Source organism: Oncorhynchus masou, chromosome 12 (genome assembly GCF_036934945.1).
Source record: "Oncorhynchus masou masou isolate Uvic2021 chromosome 12, UVic_Omas_1.1, whole genome shotgun sequence".
Classification (NCBI taxonomy): domain Eukaryota; kingdom Metazoa; phylum Chordata; class Actinopteri; order Salmoniformes; family Salmonidae; genus Oncorhynchus; species Oncorhynchus masou.
The window spans coordinates 91,571,060-91,582,721 of record NC_088223.1 but is presented as its reverse complement, the minus strand read 5'-3'; the positions used below and the strand labels follow the sequence as shown (position 1 = coordinate 91,582,721).

At 41.2% G+C, this 11,662-nt stretch overlaps 2 protein-coding genes across 3 annotated transcripts in view; one reads left to right on the top strand and one right to left on the bottom strand.

Annotated features, from left to right (window-relative positions):
* Window positions 1-15: 15 nt before the first annotated feature.
* znhit3 (zinc finger, HIT-type containing 3) lies at window positions 16-1,437 on the bottom strand. Of its 2 annotated transcripts, none has more exons than XM_064982428.1 (5): window positions 1,264-1,437; window positions 1,032-1,069; window positions 797-865; window positions 485-562; window positions 16-296 (listed from the first exon to the last, which is right to left on the bottom strand). In XM_064982428.1, exons 1-5 carry the CDS (start codon window positions 1,329-1,331, stop codon window positions 127-129), a joined length of 423 nt encoding a protein of 140 aa, XP_064838500.1. In that variant the 5' UTR covers window positions 1,332-1,437; the 3' UTR covers window positions 16-126. The 2 variants fall into 2 exon arrangements, with proteins under 2 accessions (XP_064838500.1, XP_064838499.1); XM_064982427.1 differs by having other exon boundaries at window positions 485-565; window positions 1,264-1,436.
* Window positions 1,438-7,522: 6,085 nt separating this feature from the next.
* The window catches only part of LOC135549430 (vitamin K epoxide reductase complex subunit 1-like protein 1), a 7,570-nt gene continuing 3,430 nt past the window's right edge, over window positions 7,523-11,662 (top strand). Inside the window, exon 1 of the mRNA XM_064979399.1 lies at window positions 7,523-7,762. Within this exon, the coding sequence (XP_064835471.1) occupies window positions 7,572-7,762 (191 nt within the window). The 5' untranslated portion in view covers window positions 7,523-7,571. The remainder of the gene's footprint in view (window positions 7,763-11,662) is intronic.

Below are 11,662 nucleotides of genomic sequence, written 5' to 3'. Positions count from 1 at the left end.
CAAATAAGTATACAGTTTTGTATATTTACACAGAAAGAAATTTTAATTGTTTTTGTCAAATTGAAAAGTGAACATGAATTATGGACTCGGTGTGTATTCGGCTCAGCTCTGTCTGCAAGTACATTTTTAATCGTTTTTCTCAACGATCTGCAAGCATTGATCTGAAAGCTCAACAAACAGAGGCTCTTGCATTGCGGTCTTAATGGCGTCTGCTTTGCTGTCAGCCGCGTCTAAAGAGCTCATCAGCTGACGGAGATGTGGGTTTCGGAGCAGCTCTCTCAGCTCCTCCGACTTGCCTGTGGAGAAGCATAAACAATTATATTACAGCAAAGATGCAAGAACAACATTTCATACAGCACAATTCATCCACGAATGCATGTATTAGTGGAAACTATGGCAACCAAGTGACTGTTTATATACCCAGTCAGTTAACGGGGTTTTAAAAGGTCTGAGTGCAAACTGAAATCTCAACGGCGTTTCGTACCTAATCGCCGTAGACTCTGAAGTGGTACTTTATCTGTCTGGTCATCGTCAAGGAGATCTTCAACGGTCCAGGGATCCTCTGCTGAAACAGACAAAATCAAGAGTGTATAATCAAACTGATGTATTTTATACAGCTCTTCAAACACACGTGTGATATATACATGTGATGCCTGAGAGAGAATGAGAAAACGGGTCCCAACGAATAATGCATATTTCTGTCTGCAATGTTCAACTTCTGAACATCTCACCAAAAGCGAGTGCATTCCTGGGAATTGATGAGAAGGTTCTAGGTATAACATTGACCATGTCCTACCATTGCTGTATGCTCCATTTACGTCTTGAACGGGAGGAGGCACTGACTGTTTTAGGGGCTGGCAGGTATCTGGGAAAAGTAAACAATAATGGTAGACTCATGTCACAAACAAGTGTGATAACGTATGTTATCAGCTATTGCTATATACTGCATAGGCATGTGTAACGTTATTTATGAATGATAGCCACTTCCAAGACTTTAGATACTACTATAATGGGAAAATCGACGTTCTTACCATTGGCCTTGTGTGTCTTGTAACAACTGAGAGAGCAGCTGAAAAACAAAGGACGAAAAAAATAAATATGGAACAGAACATGTCAAATCATAATGCATGTTTTGTAGCTAGCGAGATAATGTAGCTTTAGTAACGGTAGCTAACTAGATTGTGTAGCTTTAGTAGCGATAGCTAACGTTAGCTGTTTTAAACATCTGCAGCAGAAGTACAAACAAGAAGAAATTATACTCACTATCTGATTCTACAGGCCGGACATCGGTATTTGGGTGTTTCTCCACTGCACACATTGCAGATCTGCATTTTGATTGTAATATTTTAAACTAAATAAACAGGGAACAATATTGTCATGCGTCGACTGCCAACTAGCTAGCAGAACAGACACGTGTTGGGGAAAAAGAAGCGTGACGTAATCAGCGGTGAAAGTACCGCCCAGTCGCGCTGGTAACAATAAGGAAAAGGTAGAGGGGACACCTACTGTTGTCTGTGGCACAGGTGAATGCTTTCAATTGAATCAAATCACATGTAATTTTATTTGTCACACAAGCGCCGAATACTTACAAGCCCTTAACCAACAATGTCGTTTTAAGAAAAATAAGTGTTAAGTTAAAAAAAAAATAGAACAAATAAAAATAATTAAAGAGCAGCAGTAAAACAACAGTATTGAGGCTATATACAAGGAGGGTACCCGTACAGAGTCAATGTGCGGGGGCACCGGTTGGACGAGTAATTGAGGTAGTATGTACATGTAGATAGAGTTATATAGTGAATATGCATAGATAATAAACAGAGAGTAGCAGCAGTGTAAAAGAGAGAGGGGGGAGGGGGACAATGCAAATAGTCTGGGTAGCCATTTGATTAGCTGTTCAGGAGTATTATGGCTAGAAGCTGTTGAGAAGCCTTTTGGACCTAGACTTGGCATGTCTTCCACATGTAACGGCCTTGTGGACAGTTGCACTGGCAAGAAGTGAGCACGACTTAAGAGAGGGAAAAAAAGTCTTACTGATGAAGAAGATAAATGAATGAGAAAGAAGTGGAAAGACTGATAGAGAAAGTGAAGAGGCTGAGAGAGGAGATGGAGAGTGAGGTGACTGGAGGTGACATTTGGGATTCATACCAAATTTGTCAGTGATGGGGAGTAGTGAACTACAGTACCTGTACACTGAACATAAATATAAAACGCAACATGGTTGGTCCCATGTTTCATGAGCTGAATTAAAAGATCCCAGAAATGTTCCATATGCACAAAAAGCTTATTTTTCTAAAATTTTGTGCACAGATTTGTTTACATCCCTGTTAGTGAGTATTTCTCCTTTGCCAAGATAATCCATCCACCAAATATATTGAGACTTTGTACTGGGGACAATAAAGGCCACTCTAAAATGTGCAGTTTTGTGACACAACATAATGCCACAGATGTCTCAAGTTTTGAGGGAGCGTGGAATTGGCATGCTGACTACAGGAATGTCCACCAGAGCTGTTGCCAGATAATTTAATGTTCATTTCTCTACCGTAAGCCACCTCCAACATCGTTTTAGAGAATTTGGCAGTCCGTCCAACCTGCCTCACAAACGCAGACCACGTGTATCCACACCAGCCCAGGACCTCCACATCTGGCTTCTTCACCTGCGAAATCATCTGATACCAGCCACCTAGAAAGCTCAGGAGTAATTCTGTCTGTTGTAAAGCCCTTTTGAGGGGAAAAACTCATTCTGATTGGCTGGCTCCCCAGTGGGTGGGCTTATGCCCTCCCAAGGCAGTGCCCCTGCCCAGTGGTGAAATCCATAGATTAGGGCCTAATTTATTTCAATTGACTGATTTCATAATATGAACTGTAACTCAGTAAAATTATTTAAATTGTTTCCTTTATATTTCTTATTCAGTATAGTTCAACTAGTCATTTAATTACATTTTTCAGTAGCATTGTGGTATGCCTAGTTGAACTAAATTCAAATTGTGATAGTATTTTCAGTAGTTAATTACTACTACTGGAACTACACACAACTTTTTTTTGCTAAAAATAACATAAAATGGGTAAAATAAATAAATAGGCAAGATGTATTTCATAGAGGTATTTAGATCAGATAAATGAGGGTCAACTTCAAACCTCTTTTAAATCATCATCTCTTTATTCTGCTTTTTATTCACAACACAGTACTTTTTACACTTTAAACCAAACAGTATCATAACAGCATAATAGTCCTAGAGATGTCTTCAACCATTTAAAACCATTTATTCTTGCACACTGCTGTAACTGAAGAGCAGTAACAGGGGTGCAACATGTGGAAAAGGAGTGCACTCTAAACTAACTGCCAAGGTGTGTTTCCTGGCAGGTCAGTCCCAGTCAACTCCTTTCATTGGGTCATAAGGGTCAGGAAAGGCAAAAATACACATTTGGACCATGTTCCAGTTCAATCTTCAACTAGGTTTGAGATCTGTATAGAAGGGAGATAAAAATACATAAATCAACTATAATATATTTTTTTCAAGGTCAACGTGAACAACAGTTAGATTTGCTATTGGGTATAAATGCTGTTGATCCAGAATGTCAAAAACTCCACCCGATGCAATGCACAGGGTTCTTTGTCCCGTCTTAAAATGGCAGTTGTACAAGAACAACAGCGCAGAGGCAAAAAGACACTGAACAGACATGTTTATGCGCAACATTGTTCGCACTAAAATAGCTTAATTTTTCATCACATTTTCTATATCTTTCATAGTTATACAACATTACCTGACACAGAGTCCATCAAGATGTTAAACTTTTGGTTCTCCTGCGTTTGAGTTCACTGTTTTGATATTTTTCAGCAATTTTTCTTTCGTGTCCAGCAGGGATATGGCGATTGGTGTTCAGTCCGATTTCTCTCTTGGTTCTACCTTTTCCACCAGCGTGACATGAATATTCGGCTAAATTGTAGTAATCGTATTGGTCGTAGTGTGCTTCTTCGAAAAAAGCAAATCTTTCGATGTCTGTTGCCATAATTTTAGGAGAGGCAAATATTACTAGTACAGTACTCTAATGAAATCTATCAGCGGTGCAAAAGCTTGAAGTAAACAGATGATGTCACTCACTGTTTATATTCCTAACGTCACATGATCAAGAGACGACTCTGATTGGCCCATGTCAAGATCCCTTCGTTTTACAAGGCGGGGTTTTCCTTGTTTTCTTCTTCTTTGCGTGGCAGCAAAGCCACTACACACAGCCAGGTTTGGGGAGGTTACTTTCTAAATGTAATCCGTTACAGTTACGAGTTACTTGTCCACATTGTAATCAGTAATGTAACTTTTGGATTACCCAAACTCAGTAATGTAATCTGATTACATTCTGTTACTTTTACATTACTTTCCCCTTAAGAGGCATTAGAAGAAGACAAAAATGTATGTTTCCAATTGAACGACATCTATTGCAGGATAAATCAATGTTAAGGTTTACATAGCTGGCCATATATGGATGTTAAATTTTACTTTATAGGTTGGTTATGTAGGCTTCCTCTAACCCATCGCTTTCTACTACATATAATATGATAACATTATATCTTTACATTAAAAACCAAAGTCTTTCAGAATTCCAGTCATTCCAATCTTCAAGAATATTGTTTTACCTGAGCAAAACCCTAAAATGAAGGACTTATTAGCCAGCCCTACTCTGTTGTTTATGATTTTGTTGTCATGGACGACTGATTGTGCTCATTGAGTCGAATTAAAAAAATAAATGCTGCGCTCATGGAACGGCATGCTGTGAGCACCACTGAAAAGTGTTATTTACATGTGATAAATGAATGCCATATGCTGCATTTGCTATATGCCTATTGTTAACCTTTTAGTTGGTGACACTTTGATATCTTGATAATATGCAGCTGTTTAAAGGACAAATCTAGACATTAAACAATAACAAAAACAGATGCCCCGCCTCTGTTTTGGAAAAAGATGAGGGATGGGCCTGGAGAATTGTAACCACTCTCAGATTAATAGACAGAGCAACTGGACTGACCAGCCATGATATCAAAATTATTGTTTTAACCATGTTATGAGGCTATACGGTGTTTGTTTACATTTACAATGTTTACAAACATTGGAGGAAAACAAGCTGATATGTTGGGTTCTCATGGAGTGTGACAGTTGAACTAAGCTCATGAGGCATTTCAAAGTTATATTCTTCAAGAATGCTGATAATATACAGTACCAGTCAAAAGTTTGGACACACCTACTCATTCCAGGGGTTTTCTTTATTTTTCCTATTTTATTTAATCTTTATTTAACTAGAATAATAGTGAAGACATAAAAGCTATGAAATAACACATACGGAATCATGTAGTAACCAAAAAAGTGTTAAACAAATCAAAATATATTTTATATTTGAGATTCTTCCAAGTAGCCACCCTTTTCCTTGATCACAGCTTTGTACAGTCTTGGCATTCTCTCAACCAGCTTCATGAGGTAGTCACCTGGAATGCATTTCGATGAACAGGTGTGCCTTGTTCATTTGTTCAAGTTCATTTGTGGAATTTATTTCCTTCTTAATAATTTTTGAGCCAATCAGTTGTGTTGTGACAAGGTAGGGGTGGTATACAGAAGATAGCCCTATTTGGTAAAAGACCAAGTCCATATTATGCCAAGAACAGCTCAAATAAGCAAAGAGAAATGACAGACCATCACTACTTTAAGACATGAAGGTCAGTCAATGTGGAAAATGTCAAGAACTTTTAAAGTTTCCTAAAGTGCAGTTGCAAAAACCATCAAGCTCTATGATGAAACTGGCTCTCATGTGGACAGCCACAGGAAAGGAAGACCCAGAGTTACCTCTGCTACCCTGAATGACGGGTTGCCACTGCAATCCCTATACCCAGATACATGCAGTTGACTTGTAAATCTATCATGACAACACAGTATTAAATATGTCTGTTGGCTGTAGACTGCAAACTGGGCAATTGCGAGTACAATCTAGACATGTCCGGTAAACATATGATACTGTCCACTTTCACATTCCATGTGTATTGTATTTGCAAGATATTTTGGGATGGCAGGTAGCCTAGTAGTAAGAGTGTTGGGTCAGTTGATCAAAAGGTTTCTAAATCAAATCACTGAGCTGACAAAGTAAAAAAAAAAAAAAAGAGAGTCATTCTGCCCCTGAATAAGGCAGTTAATCCACTGTTCCTAGGCTGTCATTGTAAATAAGAATTTGTTCTTAACTGACCTGCCTAGTTAAATACAATTCTACTTCACTGTTCCAGGTCATCTACAAGTCCATGCTAGGTGAAGCTCAGCCTTATCTCAGTTCACTGGTCACGATGGCAACACCCACCCGTAGCACGCGCTCCAGCAGGTGTATCTCACTGATCATCCCTAAAGCCAACACCTCATTTGGCCGCCTTTCGTTCCAGTTCTCTGCTGCCTGTGACTGGAACGAAATCCAAAAATCGCTGAAGTTGGAGACTTTTATCTCCCTCACCAACTTCAAACATTTGCTATCTGAGCAGCTAACCGATCGCTGCAGCTGTACATAGTCTATCGGTAAATAGCCCACCCAATTTTACCAACCTCATCCCCATACTGTTTTTATTTATTTACTTTCCTGCTCTTTTGCACACCAATATCTCTACCTGTACATGACCATCTGATCATTTATCACTCCAGTGTTAATCTGCAATATTGTAATTATTCGCCTACCTCCTCATGCCTTTTGCACACAATGTATATAGACTCTCTTTTTTTCTACTGTGTTATTGACTTGTTTATTGTTTACTCCATGTGTAACTCTGTGTTGTCTGTTCACACTGCTATGCTTTATCTTGGCCAGGTCGCTTGCAAATGAGAACTTGTTCTCAACTAGGCTACCTGGTTAAATAAAGGTGAAATAAAATAAAAAAAAACAAATAAAAAAACTGTTGGAGCTAGTAACAAACGTTTTGCTGCACCTGCCATAACCCCTGCAAATCTGTGGACATGAGCAATAAACTTTGATTTGATTTGTAGAGAGACAAACTCCTATGTTTAACTCAGTATATGTTTCATTAGAAATTATCTCAAACTAATATCTAACAGTACACGACTGAGACACTAAGAGGCAGTATGACCCCACTGGCAAAAAAAAACAAAACATTTTAAAGCTGCTACTCTTGCTCAGAGGCATGAGGGGATTGCCATACATGTTCCTTGAATTTATTTATTTATTTTTATAATATATTAGATTGTTCTCAGAGTGCAAGGACATAGGGAGCTTCAACTCTTAGATAGAGGTAGTTTTTTTTAAATTATCATAGTCCAGAACTAAGTCTAGCTGACCAGCAATGTGATAAATACAAATCAGACATGTAGGGTATGGAAACATTTTGATGCAAACCTTTATATCTACACAAACATATTTTCTGTATTGGCATTTGGCAGGCCATTGTAATGTAGACGAGGGGTGGCGAGACGGTGACACTTTGGTGACACGCCCCTGCCCTGGTGGTGTGGCACGTTCTGACGCTTTTCCACGTCGCAGTTCTCGTTGTCCCCAATGGTAAGCGGTTGCGTGTACGACTCGAGCAAGGCCGGAGAAAGATGGCGGCGCCCGTCCTGAGAGTGTCCACCCCTCGATGGGAAAGAATAGCCAGGCTCCTTGTTTGCGTCTTGGGTATATTGTTGTCCTTATACGCCTTTCACGTGGAAACGGAAAAGTCTAGAGACTCGAATTATCGGGCCATGTGCGACGTGAGCAATTCTATCAGCTGTTCAAAAGTCTTCACCTCCAGGTAATTTGAATTCACCAGCGGTGCTCTGAATGAGACCGGCGGTTTTGTGGCATTGTGGGAACGGCTGAGCGAGCTGAACTGTCAAATATATATATATATATATTTTTTCTTCCGCATACTCCTCTTCTTTAGTACACTTTGCAATTTATGTAAAAAAAAAATGCAATGGTTTTAACCCCCCCAGAAAAACGTACAAAAGTTACAATCTGATGCTTGCTTACTGTTGATAACAAACTTATGCTGGTATGTTTGACTGTTAGAGGCTGGTGTAACGTTAGTTGTTTAGCCAAATTGCTAAAGCTACGCTACTTATCCACCAGCCAGCAACTAACGCTAGCTAGCTACTAACTGCCTGTTTGTTTGCTAGATGCCAGGAAGTGGTGTTTTCTTTAATTTGCATGGATGCACATGTTACACATTTTTGTTCTTTTAAACTTCTTAACACGTATTGCTTTCATTAGATTGATACATTAGCCAACTAGCTAGCGAATTACGGCGCCGCCGCCGGCAGCAAACTAACATTGGCTAAGGTTAGTCACTAAGCTAGTCCAGCTAACTGGACGAGATCGGCGTAACCATCCAGACAGTTTCATGTAGCTTGTATAAACGTGTGAATCAGCTGTCTAATCTAACGTGTAACGCATGAACTAAATTGGTTGAGAACCTCAAAAGCACCCTCTTTCCAATATCTAAAACTGATTTAACTAGAAACTGTAGGCTACATTTGTATAGGAACATTAACTATATATCAAATATACTTTCCCCCCCCCCTCCTCCGCATTCTGCCCTCGTTGAGAAGAGTTGAATTGTCAGCTGTAATATGTCAATGACAATATGAACAACCTGTTCCTCAGATTAGGAAATGCAAATGTTTATATTTACAAAACTGAAGTCACATGACCTGTTGGATTTCATCCGCGAGTTCACTTGCCATGTGATCTTGGGGTAGCTCCCATGATAATATGATATGCATGCTCCTGTTTTGGTGTTTAATGTAGACAGGCAATGTCAGGTCCCTGGGTGGGTGGGTTGGGTTGGTTTTGGGGGGGGGGGGGGTACAACGAAGGGATTTTTCAGACATAATGTTGGAGTCAGTGAGAACAACATGTGATGAGACCTTCAGTTTCTCAACCACACTCTGCCTGCCAAAGGCCATCATGATGATGCATTGAATAACACCCAACCTAAACCTGTTAATTTATAGTGGCAGAATATACAGTATTTTTGTCTCGAGGGAGAGCTTCTTTTTTTCTATAGCAGAGAGAGAAAAGAGACTGGATGCTTTTGGTCTGTGTGGCACGTCTGTGAACTAAATAGATGAACCCTATAGGAAAGGAGGCCTCTATCATTTTCCATGTAGCATAAACTGCTAGTCCAGAACTGTTATAAGTACTAAATGATATTCACCCCAATAACCTTGGTTAGTATTCTTGGAAAAAATAATTATAAGGACTTCTTTAGAAGTCAGTGGCTTAGTCATAGAGGTCTTTTTACGAGTCAGTGAAAATGTCATGACATTTTCCCATGGGATTTGAAAGGCATGGTATCCATATTCCACGTTGTTCACACCAGACCAGGCAGCTGGACTTATCCATGATTTGTATAGGCCTTTTCAGCTGTCCTCCTCCATGGTTGTATACAGTGCATTTGGAAAGTATTCAGACCCCTGGACTTTTTTCCCCCACGTTTTGTTACGTTACAGCCTTATTCTAAAAAATGGATTAAATTAATATTTTCCCTCATCAATCTACACACACTACCCCGTAACGACATCACAATACCCCGTGACGACATCACACTACCCCGTGACGACATCACACTACCCCGTAACGACATCACAATACCCCGTAACGACATCACAATACCCCGTAACGACATCACAATACCCCGTAACGACATCACACTACCCCGTAACGACATCACACTACCCCGTAACGACATCACACTACCCCGTAACGACATCACACTACCCCGTAACGACATCACACTACCCCGTAACGACATCACACTACCCCGTAACGACATCACACTACCCCGTAATGACAAAGAGAAAACATATTTCCAGACAATTTTGGATGTATAAAAATGTATTAAAAAACAGAAATACCTTATTTACTTAAGTATTCAGACCCTTTGCTATGAGACTCAAAATGTAGCTCAGGTGCATCCTGTTTCCATTGATCATCCTTGAAATGTTTCTACAACTTGATTGGAGTCCACCTGTGGTAAATTCAATTGTCTATATAAGGTCCCACAATTGGCAGTGCATGTCAGAGCAGAAACCAAGCCATGAGGGCGAAGGAATTGTCCGTAGCATTCTGAGACAGGATTGTGTCGAGGCACAGATCTGGGGAAAGGTACCAAAACATTTCTGCAGCATTGAAGGTCCCCAAGAACATAGTGGCCTCCATCATTCTTAATTGGAAGAAGTTTGGAACCACCAAGACTCTTCTTAGAGCTGGCCGCCCGGCCAAACTGAGCAATTCGGGGAGAAGGGCCTTGGTCAGGCAGGTGACCAAGAACCAGATGGTCACTGACTGAGCTCTAGAGTTCCACTGTGGGGATGGGAGAACCTTCCAGAAGGACAACCATCTCTGCAGCACTCCACCAATCAGGCCTTTATGGTAGAGCGGCCAAACATAAGCCACTCCTCAGTAAAAGGCACATGACAGTTTGCTTGGAGTTTGCCGAAATGCACCTAAAGGACTCTCAGACCATGAGAAACAAGATTCTCTGGTCTGATGAAACCAAGATTCAACACTTTGGCCTGAATGCCAAGCGTCACGTCTGGAGGAAACCTGGCACCATCACTACGGTGAAGCATGGTGGTGGCAGCATCATGCTGTGGGGATGTTTTTCAGCGGCAGGGACTGGGAGACTAGTCAGGATGGAGGGAAAGATGAATGGAGCAAAGTACAGAGATGATAACCTGGTTCAGAGCACTCAGGACATCAGACTGGGGTGAAGGTTCACCTTCCAACAGGACAATGAACCTAAGCACACAAGCCAAGACAACGCAGGAGTGGCTTCGGGACAAATTTCTGAATTTCCTTGAGTGGCCTAGCCAGACTCCGGACTTGAACCCAATCGAAGATCTCTGGAGAGACCTGAAAATAGTGGTGCAGCGACGCTCCCCATCCAACTTGATAGAGCTTGAGAGGATCTGCAGAAAATAATGGAAGAAACTCCCCAAATACTGCTTTGCCAAGCTTGTAGCGTCATAGCCAAGAAGACTCTGTAATCGCTGCCAAGTGTGCTTCAACAAAGTACTTAGTAAAGGGTCTGAATACTAATCTAAATGTGATATTTAAGTTTTATTTTTAATAAATCTGCACGAAAAAAATCCTGTTTTTGCTTTGCCATTATGGGGTAATGTATGTAGGTTGTTTTTTCCCCATCATCAATGTAATCAATTTTAGAATAAAGCTGTAACGTAACAAAATGTGGAAAAAGTCAAGGGGTCTGAATGGTGTCCGAATGCACTGTATAGACATGTTCAACCTAACCACACTGCCTGACAGTTAGTTCTAGCCTTGTCAGCTGGCCTTCTCCATGGCTGTGCAGGCCTTGTCAGCTGGCCTTCTCCATGGCTGTGCAGGCCTTGTCAGCTGGCCCTCTCCATGGCTGTGCAGGCCTTGTCAGCTGGCCCTCTCCATGGCTGTGCAGGCCTTGTCAGCTGGCCTTCTCCATGGCTGTGCAGGCCTTGTCAGCTGGCCTTCTCCATGGCTGTGCAGGCCTTGTCAGCTGGCCCTCTCCATGGCTGTGCAGGCCTTGTCAGCTGGCCCTTGTCAGCTCTCCATGGCTGTGCAGGCCTTGTCAGCTGGCCCTCTCCATGGCTGTGCAGGCCTTGTCAGCTGGCCCTCTCCATGGCTGTGCAGGCCGTGTCAGCTGGCCCTCTCC